This window comes from Nansenia antarctica (genome assembly GCF_963989245.1).
Source record: "Nansenia antarctica genome assembly, chromosome: 8".
NCBI classification, from domain to species: domain Eukaryota; kingdom Metazoa; phylum Chordata; class Actinopteri; order Argentiniformes; family Microstomatidae; genus Nansenia; species Nansenia antarctica.
Genome location: NC_137678.1, coordinates 57,263,356 through 57,279,073, shown reverse-complemented (window position 1 = coordinate 57,279,073; position 15,718 = coordinate 57,263,356). Strand labels below are relative to the sequence as shown.

The 15,718-nt window shown below is 46.7% G+C and overlaps 1 protein-coding gene across 1 annotated transcript in view; it reads right to left on the bottom strand.

The window, feature by feature from the left end:
* The window catches only part of LOC308163731 (polypyrimidine tract-binding protein 2-like), a 23,977-nt gene extending 19,999 nt beyond the window's left edge, over positions 1-3,978 (bottom strand). Inside the window, exons 1-2 of the mRNA XM_080537919.1 lie at positions 3,808-3,978; positions 3,105-3,248 (exon numbers count right to left, since the gene is read on the bottom strand). Of these exons, the coding sequence (XP_080394045.1) occupies positions 3,105-3,248; positions 3,808-3,939 (276 nt within the window). The 5' untranslated portion in view covers positions 3,940-3,978. The remainder of the gene's footprint in view (positions 1-3,104; positions 3,249-3,807) is intronic.
* Positions 3,979-15,718: the final 11,740 nt, after the last annotated feature.

Genomic DNA, 15,718 nt, shown 5'->3' with positions numbered 1-15,718 from the left:
TCTGTCTCACCTGGTTCAGGGCCAGGGCTCTACAGTGCGACCATTTCACTCGCAATTGCGACTAAAAATAAATCTGTGCGACTAGAGAAATAAATTCACGAGCACACTGTGCGAGTACAGATTTTTTTTATTTTATTATTATTTTATTTTATTCTAAAAATAAATCTGCGCGAACCGGGAAAATAATTCACGAGTGAAAGATTTCAGCCCACTATTGACGGCAATAACTGGACGATGTAGTCGCTTTGCCGGTAGAAAAACAATCATGTGCGCTTTATTCTCACTCTCTGCATGCGTACTGACAACAACAACATTCATTCATCTCTGTCCCACTTATATCCCGTCATATCACCCGCTAAGCAGCCTGGGTGATTGAGTCAACACACGCCGTGAATTCTGAATACTTTGCTCGCTAACGAGCGGTCACTACACTACAATATATATTTTTTTTAAACTACAAGTCCCACATTCCACAAGCCACAATCCGATTCCGCCAACCACAGTACAGCTCTCTGTGATAACGTGTGGTGTGAACTTTCCCTGAGAAGAACACGGCTGCGCTATCGAAAGTTTGACTCAAAATGAAGAAAATGAAGCCCATTCATTTGTATTTTGCGAGTCAAAGAAACAAAGAAAAAGAGGAATCCGGTGAGGGTCCAAGTAATTCGCAAGCTGGTTCAACTAACGAGAGAGATGGGGATGAGACGGCTAGTAGCGACAGTGAGGCTGAGAACAACGTTAGTAGGCCTAACGTTACTAGCGAAGATGACACCCCAGCGTCCATTGCAGCCGGCGGAGGGAAAACATATAGATTTAATCCGAGGTGGCTGGAAATCTTCCCATGGCTAGAGTTTAAAGACAACGTCATGTTCTGCAAATATTGTAGAGGGCAGAAACAGGCTGGCAAGTCGACGTTCCTATCAGGAAACCCGCATCTGAAAAGGGATAGCGTAACGAAACATAACATCTCGAAGCGGCATATCAAGTGCAGAGATCTGTACCTGTTGAGACAGGACAAACCATCGGGAACGGTGACAGCAGCCTTGAGGAGACAAGTGCTGCTGTCCGAGGAGGAGAAGAGGAGGCAGCTGAAAATAAAGATTAACATTGCATACTTCATTGCAAAAGAAGAAGAACCGTTCGTCAAATTTGGGCCACTTATCCGTCTCCACAAAAAAAACGTAATTGACATTAATCCCACATACGACAATGATGTAAGATGTGCTGAGATGATCGGTCAAATTGCTGACCTCATGAGAGAGAACCTGTCAGCGAACCTGTCAGCGAAGCTACCAACCAACCATCTGTTGTTGGTTTTAATAAGTTAATGGTAAGAGTTAAATGAAATTGAAAGATATCATATTTTCCCTAGAACATACTGGAGTTGGTGCAGCTTATGCTGGTGCTGCCCATTTCAGCCGCCCAGTGTGAGCGAGGCTTCTCTGCGCAGAACCGCATTAAGAATTCAACAAGAAGCAGGCTTGGAGTCTCCACCACCGAAGACCTGATGAGGATCAGCCTGGAGGGGCCTTCTGTCGAGGACTTCGATCCCACTCCTGCCGTGGACCGCTGGCTGACCTCTAAGCGTGCCAGACGGCCAACATACAAAAGCATATGGACAACTGATATCCTCTGCGTCTAGTAGGGCTGTAGGCATGGGCCAATGTGTGATTTTGGTGAAAAAATTGCTAAATCACTAATAAAAATGTGTTATTATAAAAATGTTCACTGTGCTCCTAAATTTCTTTGTGTGCCCCTAAAATTTTTCATTTAGGAGCACATGTGCTCCTAGTGAAAAAGGTTAGCGTAGAGCCCTGAGGGCGCTGTCTGTCTCTCTACCTGTCTGTCTATCTATCTGTCTCTCTACCTGTCTGTCTCACCTGGTTCAGGGCGCTGTCTGTCTCTCTACCTGTCTGTCTATCTATCTGTCTCTCTACCTGTCTGTCTCACCTGGTTCAGAGCGCTGTCTGTCTCTCTACCTGTCTGTCTCACCTGGTTCAGGGCGCTGTCTGTCTCTCTACCTGTCTGTCTATCTATCTGTCTCTCTACCTGTCTGTCTCACCTGGTTCAGGGCGCTGTCTGTCTCTCTACCTGTCTGTCTATCTATCTGTCTCTCTACCTGTCTGTCTCACCTGGTTCAGGGCGCTGTCTGTCTCTCTACCTGTCTGTCTGTCTATCTATCTGTCTGTCTCTCTACCTGTCTGTCTCACCTGGTTCAGGGCGCTGTCTGTCTCTCTACCTGTCTGTCTCACCTGGTTCAGAGCGCTGTCTGTCTCTCTACCTGTCTGTCTCACCTGGTTCAGAGCACTGTCTGTCTCTCTACCTGTCTGTCTCACCTGGTTCAGGGGGCTGTCTGTCTCTCTACCTGTCTGTCTATCTATCTGTCTCTCTACCTGTCTGTCTCACCTGGTTCAGGGCGCTGTCTGTCTCTCTACCTGTCTGTCTGTCTATCTATCTGTCTGTCTCTCTACCTGTCTGTCTCACCTGGTTCAGAGCGCTGTCTGTCTCTCTACCTGTCTGTCTCACCTGGTTCAGAGCGCTGTCTGTCTCTCTACCTGTCTGTCTGTCTATCTGTCTCTCTACCTGTCTGTCTCACCTGGTTCAGAGCGCTGTCTGTCTCTCTACCTGTCTGTCTCACCTGGTTCAGGGCGCTGTCTGTCTCTCTACCTGTCTGTCTATCTATCTGTCTCTCTACCTGTCTGTCTCACCTGGTTCAGGGCGCTGTCTGTCTCTCTACCTGTCTGTCTGTCTATCTATCTGTCTGTCTCTCTACCTGTCTGTCTCACCTGGTTCAGGGCGCTGTCTGTCTCTCTACCTGTCTGTCTCACCTGGTTCAGGGCGCTGTCTGTCTCTCTACCTGTCTGTCTCACCTGGTTCAGAGCGCTGTCTGTCTCTCTACCTGTCTGTCTCACCTGGTTCAGAGCGCTGTCTGTCTCTCTACCTGTCTGTCTCACCTGGTTCAGGGGTCTGTCTCTCTACCTGTCTGTCTATCTATCTGTCTCTCTACCTGTCTGTCTCACCTGGTTCAGGGCGCTGTCTGTCTCTCTACCTGTCTGTCTCACCTGGTTCAGGGCGCTGTCTGTCTCTCTACCTGTCTGTCTCACCTGGTTCAGGGCGCTGTCTGTCTTCAGCTCCTTGTGGTTGGAGAACTGGATGAAGACAGGGACGTTCCTGACCTGCGGGGTCACAGCGGTGTAGTAGTTCACCATGGTAACGGCCGCCTCCTCTGTCTGCAGCTCCAGGAACGCCTGGGGGAGGGACACACGTCTCCATGACAACCACACCTTCTACTTGAGGACGTCTCCATGACAACCACTTCTTCCCTCCCCGGGCCTCTCACCTGGTTCTCCCTGGCCTCCTCCCTCCCCTCCCCCCTGGCCTCCTCCCTCCCCTCCCCCTCACCTGGCCTCCTCCCTCCCCTCCCCTCCCCCTCACCTGGCCTCCTCCCTCCCCTCCCCCTTACCTGGCCTCCTCCCTCCCCTCCCCTCCCTCTCACCTGGCCTCCTCCCTCCCCTCCCTCTCACCTGGCCTCCTCCCTCCCCTCCCCTCCCTCTCACCTGGCCCCCACCCTCCCCTCCCTCTCACCTGGCCTCCTCCCTCCCCTCCCCTCCCACCTGGTTCTCCCTGGCCTCCCTCCCCTCTCACCTGGCCTCCTCCCTCCCCTCCCCTCCCTCTCACCTGGCCTCCACCCTCCCCTCCCTCTCACCTGGCCTCCTCCCTCCCCTCCCCTCCCACCTGGTTCTCCCTGGCCTCCCCTCCCTCTCACCTGGCCTCCTCCCTCCCCTCCCCTCCCCCCTGGCCTCTCACCTGGTTCTTGCCCTTGAGCCTGAGGATGTTGGTGACCTTTCCGAAGGGCAGACCCAGAGCGATGACCTCCGTCTCTGAGACCTCGCTGGGCAGCTTCCTGATGTGCAGCACCCGGGAGGGAGGGCTCTCCATCCTGTCCTCCACCCTCAGCTTCTTACTGCTGTCATTACCGTTGGCTAGGGGGGGGGGGGGGGATAGGTTAGCTTCTTACTGCTGTCATTACTGTTGGCTAGGGGGGGGGGATAGGTTAGCTTCTTACTGCTGTCATTACTGTTGGCTAGGGGGGGGGGGGGGGGGATAGGTTAGCTTCTTACTGCTGTCATTACTGTTGGCTAGGGGGGGGGGGATAGGTTAGCTTCTTACTGCTGTCATTACTGTTGGCTAGGGGGGGGGATAGGTTAGCTTCTTACTGCTGTCATTACTGTTGGCTAGTTGGACTTGTGATCGGAAGGTTGTGAGTTCAAATCCCGCCTGAAACCACACCACTACTAGTGTGCCCTTGAGTAAGGCACTTAGCCCTCAGTTACTCCAGGGGGAATGTCCCTGTAATTCGTAATTGTAAGTCGCTTTGGATAAAGGCGTCTGCTAAATGGCAAAATTATTATTAATTAAATTGAAAGACGAGAGGCATTCTGGGGCTTGGGTATAGAGCACTTTCGAAACATGATAAAGGCAAACCTGCATTTACGCCCAAAGACTGGAATAATGACCTGAACATTAATACTGATGCAGCAACTTGGTCACTAATATGGCAATCGGCAAACGACATCTCAATCTGTAATAGGACGAAGGAAACGCAATTTAGACTACTACAACGTTTGCAGATTACTCCCCAACTTAGACATAAAATGGATCATAACAAATCGGAAATGTGTACAAAGTGTATTACCGAGGTTGGGAGCTTTGTTCATTGTGTTTGGACTTGTAGATATATAGATGATTACTGGAAAGGTATAGTGGATAAAATTCATCTAATTCTAGATGTTACATTGGATAAGGACCCCATGTGTCTATTGTTTGGGTTGCCAGACAAACAACTTAAAAGTATGCATTCCAAAAGACTTCTGTGTATCCTCACTTTTTGTGCAAGGAAAAATATATTGCTGAAATGGATAGACTGCAAACCGCCTACAATAGCTGGATGGCACAAGGTAATTTTTGATATGATTCCTATGGAATATCTGACATAAGTGTAAGATAAAGACATTCTATAAGATTTGGTCTCCGTTCTTAGATTATATTGGTACCAGACTGGCTGCCATTGTAATGAAAGGTTTGATGGATTACACTCAAGAAAGTACACAAGACTAATGTGTAACAGATCTACAATGTATGGGTCACAATATTATTTACTGTGCTGGTGTTGTGCTGCCGCTGTGTTTAGGACTGTAAGACATGGATGCTGTCTCCGATGGGGGTGATCCCCCCATATATTATGGCATTTGTTGTCATTTTCTTTTCTGTTTATTTCTGATATGTGACATGGCCTCCTCCCCCCCTGTTTTTTTGTTTTTGTTTTGTTTTGTTTGTCTTTGTTTTTTGTTTGTTAAAAAAAAAGAAAAGAGAAAGAACATTTTCTGTTATTGTTTATGGACAATGTACTGCATAACAAAGTGCAAAACTAGTTTTCTACTATTAATGGGACAATAACCTCCCCCACGGATACTAGTTGTTGTTGTTATGTCCTGTTGTGTACATGTCTCTGTGAAACTCAATAAAAATATTAACAACAACAACAAAAACACACATAGGTCACATACATTAATACATACAATAAAAACAGACAGATCAAATCATGATACAGGTGATGGTACTCCTGCTGGGCATTGCTGCCTGACGCACCTCCAACAGTGCCTTTAGAACAGGTGTGCTGTGACACCTCACTGAACACCTATGTGGGCCTAACTGGGTCATCAGCTGGGGACCACCAGTCAGACAAAGCAGTGTTTATAAAATGTAGTGCCTATTTAAAAAGTCCAGTCATTTAAACATAATAATAATAAAAAATAAATAAAAATAAATAAATAAACGATTATGACGATTATTCAACTAATTAAAATTCTCCACGATAAAGTTATCGCGGGTGTTTTTATCGCGATTAACGATAAACACGATAATCGTCCCATCCCTAATCAGTAGTCCAATTTTAACTAGATAGCCTTAAAACAGACAGTTATTTACTCTATTACTAATAACAAGACAGGTATCAACTTATCAGAAGTCCAGCTTACTAGATAGTCTACTTACTCAGAGTGGGAGTAGGTTTCCAAATGTAAGGTTGAATTGAGAATCAAGGACCCCAATTGAAATAAGCCAGTGGCTTTCTTGGGTTTTTATCCTGTTAGTTGACCTTGTATGTAATATGTACTTTAATGTACCTACTTCTGCAAATCTTCTAATAAAGTTTTCAATCAATCAATCAAAAAGGTCCCCCCCCCAGGCTTCAAAAATTTCAACAATGCTCCTAAGGCCAAAATGGAAAACACATTACATGGCAAGAATGTGATAAAAACGAACTGCATGGCTTGCAATGTGAAGCTAAGCTAACATACTACACTGTCACATTAGCTAGCCTTTTTTTAAAGGCTTTAATATAGGCTACATGATGTATTAACTATTTGTATTTTGTACCCAGCTGTCAACTAAATACGTAACAAATAAATAGTTAACTTTAAAAATGTTACATGCTAGCTAACGTTAGCTAGCTAAACTCCAGTGAGCTAACTTGGCTGGATCATTGGAAGTGGAAACGGCTGGCACCGCGAGACTAGCCAGCTATCAAAAAACTACAATACAAACGTTTGCTAGTTAGGTATTTAATCGTGGTGTATTTATTTATCATAATTATATCCACTTACCACTATCCTGGTGTCGTTTTTCATTGTCTTCTGAAATGTGCGACTGCTTCATGATGGCTGCTGACAGCTGTGAGGAGAAGGGGGCGGGGCTAGAAGTCAATTTCAAACTAGAAGGGGGCGGGGCCCCACTAGGGGGGTTTTGGGGCAGCGGCGTGGATATTGCCACTAGTGGATGGATGTCCGTGGTGTTATAGATCATATAATAACGCCGTAATTGCAGGGAATACTTTACCAAACCAACTATTTCACAATGAAAAGTAGTTAAACTCTTAACTACCCTCATATTGTTTGTTTAGCTTGTCAAACTAAAACTGTCCTTGGATGAATGTATGCGCAGCGCGAGCGCAGCGCAGCGCGAGCAGACTCAGAGCGACTGAACGCTGAATGCAAAAAAAAAAAGAAAAAAAAAAGTTTTTTTCAAAAACAGTTTGACAAAAAGGCCCTTTTTGTTTGGTGGCCCCAAGCAATTGCCTTGGTTGCCTCTATGGACGGGGCGCCTCTGATTGTAGGATAAGGTTATGAGGTCAAAGTCCCAATGTATATCCGTCCATACTAATTGTATTTTCTTCCTCTGTGGCTTCCATCTGCAGAGTTGGCTACCCACTGATCACACATACCATGTGTGCAAATACATGGACCTGCCATCACCAGGGGATCATGCTTCATTTGAGGCACAAATTAGAGTCCAGGTCAGGACAGAGGACGAGGCAAGGGAGTGGGTGAAGGCAGCAAAACACTCCGGGGTAACATGGAGGGTCCAAAGAACCATTCCATGTCTGGCAAAGCGCGTTCTTTTCAGGGTAACAGTTCAAATATCTTGTGCCTGCTCCAAACAGTCACGTATCAGGCGGATGGCATTCACATAGGTTCTCAACTCCTTCCACTTTACGTTTATATAGTGAATATAATGTTTTGTTTAGGTGGACTACAAGTGTCAGCACCATGTTGATGTGAGGTTTATGACAGCCAATTCGAGACCTTCATCTAAAAACACATGCTGTCCAGCCACAATGTCTCTCACCCTGAAACAGTGCCAGCCTCTAAGGCGGCGGATTAGCCGGTGAGTTGAGAGATGTATGCAGGTCTACTGTACGCTGATAATCATGTTGTTATATTCATCCTTGGCTTAAACTTAACATCCTCGTTAGCAGAGTATTTTTTTCCATTTTAAACTGTCCTGTATCAGCTTCTCTCACTCCAACCATCTGCATGTCCACCCTCACCACACCATATACCTTCTTTTAGGCCTCCGCCTTTTCCTTCAGCTCTATCTCCAGCATCCTTACCCCTACCAGCTTGTCTCCTATCTGCCATGTCCAAAACCAAGCTCTGCCTCTTGTTTAGTTATTTGTCAGACAATGCCACCACGTGTAAACTTTCCTTTTCACTATTGGTGGTAGAATTCTGGTAGCATTCTGTCACAAATCATTCTTAAGACACTTCTCCACCCACTCCACCCAGCTTGCACTATCTTCTTCACCTCTATTTTACGCTCTCCATTACTTTGGATAGTTGACGCCAAGTATTTCAACTCATCCACATCCTCCTTGTTACCTCACCAATCCACTGATTCCCTCATTCACTGGCTCAAACTTAACATAATGTTGATATGATTCTGTCAACAGCTGCAAGGACAGACACATGCCTGACTTCCCATTGGAAGTCAGGGTAAAGAACACCCACAACCACAACCTGTTTGTGGCCGAGGCCCTTGGGCACAGAGATGTGGGGAAGGCATCAATTGAGAGCCTGACGAGGCTTTTTGAAATCGGCCACTCTCCCACATCAGCACTTTGTGTGTTGAAGCACGACCTGCAAATGCAGTATGGCGTGAGATATGTCCATGCCTCAGCGAACAGAGAGATCTGCCCAGACCTCCAGTTTGTCCAAAGGTGCACCTTTTTTTTAAGATCATATTGTAGTTATTATGTATGTATTGTCAAAAGACCCCTCACATGATTGGGGTTGAGACTGTATAATACTATGTTGATGATGGTTGTGTATGTGTCACACATTTGAACACATATGAGCAGTGGAGTGGGATGTATAGTTTGAAACGGTATACAGCATGCATATTATAACTTTATTGGCTAAATTTATTTTGTTCAGACTCTTCCAAAAGGTGTGCAGGGGAGAGTATGGTGCACAGCAAGGCCCTTCTATGCTGGAAGCTCTGGAACGACAGGTGGTGGAGTACAACACCAAGTGTGGAGAAGTGTGTGCCAGGATGACCACTTCCTCTGCTGGAGCTCCTCTCATCGCGATATGCTCCCCACTGATGAAACGCCTTCACACCAACAAGCACAGTGGGGAGCTCTGCTTCATCGACTCCTCGGGGAACATGGACAGAGAGAACTGCCGGGTCTTCCTCCTCCTCACACACACATGTGCAGGTGGCCTTCCCCTTGGGATCATCATCACTCAAGCGGAGGACAAAGGCACAATCTTTGAGGGGCTGGAGCTGCTGAAAGGGCTCATTGGAAGGGAAGGCTTTGCAGGGAAAGGACAGGCAGGACCTGGCGTGTTCCTGACAGATGACTCCAGTGCAGAGAGGGGAGCTCTAAAGCAGGCATTTCCTGAGGCTACACTGCTGCTCTGCTCCTTCCACCTCCTCCAAGCTACCTGGAGGTGGCTGTGGAGTAAGGAGAGTGATGTGGAGAAGGGAGACAGGAAAACCCTCTTTGCCTTCATCAGGGACATGTTGTACAGCAGGGAGGTCTCTGAGGTAGACAGGCTGTACAGGCAGGCCAGGGAAAATCCAGTTGCTGTCAGGTTAGTGTGGAGTTTAGAGACAGTTAGCTTTACAATAGTGAAGATACTTAGTTGACAAATGGTAATTTCACACATTTCATGCCTGTAACATTGCATACATACAGAAGGAGATGCACCTCTATAGTTAATGTAATACACTTTTTGTCTTGTAATCCATTCCAGGTACCGTAAATACCTGGTCTACCTGGAGCGGCTGTACAACAGGAGGGAAGACTGGGCGCTGAGCTTCAGAGTGGAGCTGCGTACTCGAGGGAACGACACAAATAACTTTGTGGAGGCGGCGATGCGTGTCCTCAAAGACAAGATCATGCTGAGGACCAAAGCGTTCAACCCTCCGCAGCTCTTTGATATGCTCACCTCCTGGCTGGAGACATACTATGTAGCCCGCATCACTGATGTTGCCCTTGGCCACAGAGAGGCTTTCCAGCGTTCCCGCTTCTTGGCTCATGACAGCAGCATTGAAGCCAGCGACATTCAGCAGGTAACAGTTTTAAATACTACTACTACTACTACTACTACTACTACTACTACTACTACTACTACTACTACTACTACTACTACTACTACTACTACTACTACTACTACTACTATTAGATTCACAGAAACTTTCAACACTGAGTTAGTGTTTAAACAGAATCTTCTCTTTCTTAATGTCTGACAGATTGAGGAGAAGCTGTTCAAGGTCAAGGGGTCGACAGCAATGTATGAGGTGGACATGGAGTCTGAGCTGTGCACCTGTCCAGCTGGACAGACAGGGGCACCATGCAGGCACCAAGAAGCAGTGGTGCAACACTACCACTGCTTGTCCAACAATTACATTCCCACTACTGCTGAGCAGAAAGCTGAGCTTCTGAAGCTCACATCAGGAGGTAATTTTGGGTTTTTATGATTTATAATGATAAAATAATAATAATTTATTGCATTTATAGAGCCCTTTTCCATCAAACAATGCTCAAAGTGCAGTGGGAGAGGAAGAAGGGGCACACCACATCACAACCAATGTGTAGCGCCCACCTGGGTGATGCTTAGGCTGCAGCTTGTGCACACTACAGCTCACCACACATCAGCTAGTGAAGAGGTGAAGAAGAGGGTAAAAAGGAGAAGGGGGACAAGGAAGGACTAGTACTAGATTATTTGTATGAAGATGTCAGCGGGTACGCAGGCAGGCAGGCATTGGACAGTACTAATGCGCGATCGTGGAGGCAAAGAACCTTAGCTAATTACTGCCCTAATAACACAGTTGCCTACCAAAAACAAAGAAATACTCCTACAGTAAAATATAAATTATTTGTGCTTTGCTATGTTTACGTAACCCAAACAACGTGCCTAGCAACAGGCATTAAGAATTATAACAATTCTTATGCTTGGAGTGCTATCATCGCAAAGACCATGGTACAATCTACTGTAGTCTATTAGACTTGCTCATCTCAACATTGTTTTTGTATTTTCAAGCAACCGTATCTGTGGACTTCTTCCAACCTCTGAGACAGTTCAGTCTGCTGGAGGGAACGCCATATCAGTCACTCCTGGGTAGGTGATCACAGTCAGGTTAGGTCACACAATACACTGTGTCAAAGTAGCAACAGGTTCTAGTAGAAGAATACATTTTCGACTACAGCTGTGTTTGCTCTGTGTTCCCTAGTAGTGCACCATATAGTTTGTTTGCCATTCTGTGTGAAGCTGCAGGAGGTCCAGACCAGGATGTTACCCCAGAGAGCGGAGGTGCAGAGGGGACTGCTGGACAACGGAACCCTGCTTTTGAGGAAACAGGTGTCCTTGTTAAACGGTGTGTGTGTGTGTGGGGGGGGGGGAAATCCGCTCAATCATGTGTGTTGGGTATTCTTTGTGTTGAACCCTCACCTCAGAAATGAATAAAATGTTTTTGGACCTGTGAACAAAAAAAAAAATACAAACGCTGGATTGAGCGTCATTCCGCCCCAGGTGAGTCCGCCTCCCTCTGGTCAATTTGAATGTTACAACCGAGGAGTTGAATTGAATCAATTCAAATCAACATTTTACATTTTCACATTTTTGGCATTTAGCAGACGCTTTATTCCAAAGCGACTTACAATCGATACATTCGAGTAAGCAAGTGAATCATCAATTCACCAGTTGTAGCAGGAAGAGTAATCTAGCTCAGGCCAGGGGCCATTGGTAGTCGTCGTGACTCGTGATAGAAGAAAAGTTAATTTTTGTATTTTTTTATAGGCACTGGAGAAACAGTACAAGGGGGGCAGTAGAAGTCTTAGGACACACAGTATAGGGGAAAAGCTGGTGTCTCAGGAGACGCAGTGCTGGGGGGTAGTAGGTCTCAGGAGGAGCAGTGCTGGGGGGTAGTAGGTCTCAGGAGACGCAGTGCTGGGGGGTAGTAGGTCTCAGGAGACGCAGTGCTGGGGGGTAGTAGGTCTCAGGAGACGCAGTGCTGGGGGGTAGTAGGTCTCAGGAGGAGCAGTGCTGGGGGGTAGTAGGTCTCAGGAGGAGCAGTGCTGGGGGGTAGCAGGTCTCAGGAGACGCAGTGCTGGGGGGTAGTAGGTCTCAGGAGGAGCAGTGCTGGGGGGTAGTAGATGTCTCAGGAGGAGCAGTTAAGGTGTCGCCTGAAGAGATGGGTCTTCAGTCTCTGAGGGAAGATGGGTAGTGACTCTGCAGTTCTGACAGCCGTGGGCAGCTCATTCCACCAGCGGGGAGCCAGTGTAGTGAAGAGACGTGATCGGGCAGCGTGACTGCCGTGTTGGCGTAGAGGTGGTGGGACCAGTCGGCCAGCAGAGGTGGAGGAGCGGAGTGAACGGGCTGAAGTTTGGGGGGTGACCATTGCCTGCAGGTAGGCAGGGGCTGTCCCTTTTGCTGCCTGGTAGGCAAGCACCAGGGTCTTGAATCTGATGCGAGCTGCTATCGGGAGCCAGTGAAGGGTGCGAAGGAGGGGGGTGACATGAGAAAATTTGGGGAGGTTAAACACCAGACGGGCAGCAGCATTCTGGATGTGCTGCAGAGGTCTGATGGCGGAGGCGTTGCAGTAGTCAAGGCGGGAGATGACCAGTGACTGGGTCAGGAGTTGCGCTGCTTTTCTGGTGAGGAATGGTTATATCCTTCTGATGTTGTAAAGGAAGAATCTGCAGGAGCGAGCCGTTGCTGCAATGTTCTCCACACAGGATAGGCGGTTGTCAAGGATCACTCCAAGGTTCTTGGCTGTCTGGGAGGGGGTTACAGTCGAGTTTGTGTGTAGAGTATTGGAGAGGGCAGGCTTTCCCAGGGATGAAGAGTAGCTCAGTCTTGCTACTTCTATATGAGTGTGTGTGTTTGTGTGTGTGTGTGTGTGTGTGTGTGTGTGTGTGTTGTGTGTGCCAGATATGTCCTGCCAGTGGTCTTCTGAGTTCTATCAGGACTGTGGTGTCCCAGCTGGAGGACACTTTCACAGAGGAGATGAAGAAAGCCATGGATAAAGGTTAGTCAACTTTATTGATACTCACATATTTGACAAGTTTACAAAATAGTTTCATGAATGACTAGATTCCCATGTCATTATGTAATGACCTATTTTCATCTAATATTACTAGGGTTGTCAATGTCAATGTGTTAACGCTCGCGATTAATCTGGAAATCAAATTAATCATATTCAAGTTCCACTGACAGATAACACTGTAGAGGGGTTTCAAGACAGACTGATTTGTATACTGGGTTGTAATAATGAAGACGGTCGTTGGTTACATTTGTGACTTTGGACCAATCAAAGTAATGAATGGGGCGGGATAAACAAAAATGTCACAACAAGCTACTTCACTGGGAATTAGGATATCTTCCACTACAGTATCTGAAATAAATTATACACTCTTTTGTATGGGGAAAAAACAAAAAACACTTTCTAAAAAAAACACTTTCTAAACATGTTCTCTTACTAAGCTACTCTGTTACTAGCATAGAAATGGCCACAAAGTTTGTGTTCACGTGTGTGAGATGAAGGGGATGAATCATAGCGAATCATAGCGAATCATAGCGAACCATAGCGCTACCTATGGCCGGAAAGGGCAGAACCTATGACCGGAACCGGAAAAGTGGGAAAATATGGTACCTACACCGTATCCACCATGGGCAGGCCTCTGCAGTGGTTGCCAGACAACCGGCATTCATTCATCTAAGAGGGACATCTGATCATGTCAGTCCATTTTATCATGTGGACGGTAATCATAAAGTTTTCCACCTCCATGCAGAGAAGAATTCCTTGATTGGTTTGAGAAACGTTGTCCATATGATGAGGAAGCAACGTTGTCCATATGATGAGGAAGCAACATTGTCCCATATGATGAGGAAGCGGGACTTCACCTCACCCTCTCTCTTCTGGTGGAACCACTCTCTGGTGCAATGCATCAAGAAATGTGAGGATTGTATGGGACAATTCTAGGGATGTGGCAAAGAACACGGTCGCTGGAGACAGATGGTGATGGTGATGGTGATTGGTGATTTGCAGCCCTTTGCCCTGACACATCTAGAGTGGACCTTGTCTCCTTATGTATGAAATGTTGAAGCCAGCTTCATCAGCTTCATCCGCATAAATGAATCTACCAGGTGATAGATGGACCTCAGACTCCAGACTACCTTGTGCTACCCAGTGCTACCAGTGCTACCCAGTGCTCGCAGTGCTCATGTCTAGGGCTTACAGTTCTCTACCTTGACCCTCCAGTGTCTAGGGCTCTCTACTTTGACCCCCCCAGTGTCTAGGGCTCTCTGCCTTGACCCTCCAGTGTCTAGGGCTCTCTGCCTTGACCCTTGACCCCCCAGTGTCTAGGGCTCTCTGCCTTGACCCCCCCAGTGTCTAGGGCTCTCTGCCTTGACCCCCCCAGTGTCTAGGGCTCTCTACCTTGACCCTTGACCCCCCAGTGTCTAGGGCTCTCTGCCTTGACCCCCCCAGTGTCTAGGGCTCTCTGCCTTGACCCCCCCAGTGTCTAGGGCTCTCTACCTTGACCCTTGACCCCCCCCCAGTGTCTAGGGCTACAGTTCTCTACCTTGACCCTCCCTGGAATGGCTGGAATGCAAATAATATGAAATGTCATTCAGAAAGAATGTATGGTGGAGGAGAGGGGAAAAAGGCGGTAAATGGAGTAAAAGGATAATGAGGAACAGATGGGACAGGTAACGCCAGCCCCTCTGATCCTTTTATGGTCAAAAAGCCCTGAAATGTTGTGTTGAGGGAACCCCGAGACTGAGGGAGAGGTGACCTCGAAGGCCACACTGGAGTATGCTGTCTGTAGAAATGGGACAAAACGCACTGTGCCTTTTGAAGCATTATTAAGCATGTCTCCCTTCTCTGAGGGAATGGTGCCTTCAACTGAATGCTCAGTTATTCCTCCTCCTTAATATTAAAGGAGAGGCTATTGGTCAATTTGCCAAATGCTATCCCTGTTTTAGAATTCCCAATTGGATGTGAGTGTTTGTTGTGTGTTTTGAAGATGTTTGACCTGGGGGGTATTCCATCAACGTCACTAAAGGAAAATCCATGCTTATTTTTAGTAAGTCTCGCGAGATTGATCAAAATAAGCCTGGATTTTGTTTTAGAAGTCTCACGAGATTTATCAGAATAAGTCTGGATTTTCCTTTAGCGATGTTGATGGAATACCCCCCTGTACTGACGTAACACTTTTGAGAAACCACACATTCACATGACTTCTATTAGTGTGCAAAACCTTATACCCCCAAAGCTCTAGAGTCTAGAGCAGGGGTCTCCAACCTTTTTTCATCTGAGAGCTACTTTGAAAAAATGTAAGTGGCCGAGCGCTACTCATATCTTATTACTTACATTCATTCACATAACGAATTCTTTTGTCTTTTTGTCTCTTTCAAAAAATATTGTGCATGTGTGTAATAAGTGTGTTGACTCATTCCTACACTTAGTGAGATGACTGTCACTGCATGGAGTCTACTACAGTTGTGTATGCTGGAGTGTATCCACTTAGGTTCACTCTTATAGAGTCATTTAAATGGTCATCTGTCAGGCTTGTTCAGAATGTAGATTTCATTACATTCATATCAGAAAAAGCTGATTCGCAAAGGTATGTAGACAAATAAAGCAAATACTTTCAGGGCTGCTTGGTGAATATTCTTATAGTTTTCTGGGTCTACCAGGCTCCAGAAATGTTGTGAAAGTTGTTGCGATTGTAGCTGGACATTATTCTGGAGATTTAACCTCCATCTCCATTTCTACAGGTTTGACACTGAACAGTTCATCTATCTGCTCTCAGTGTTTCCCCTAGGTTTGCTGCCTTGGGGGGGTGGCATGGACTGTGGCATGGAAC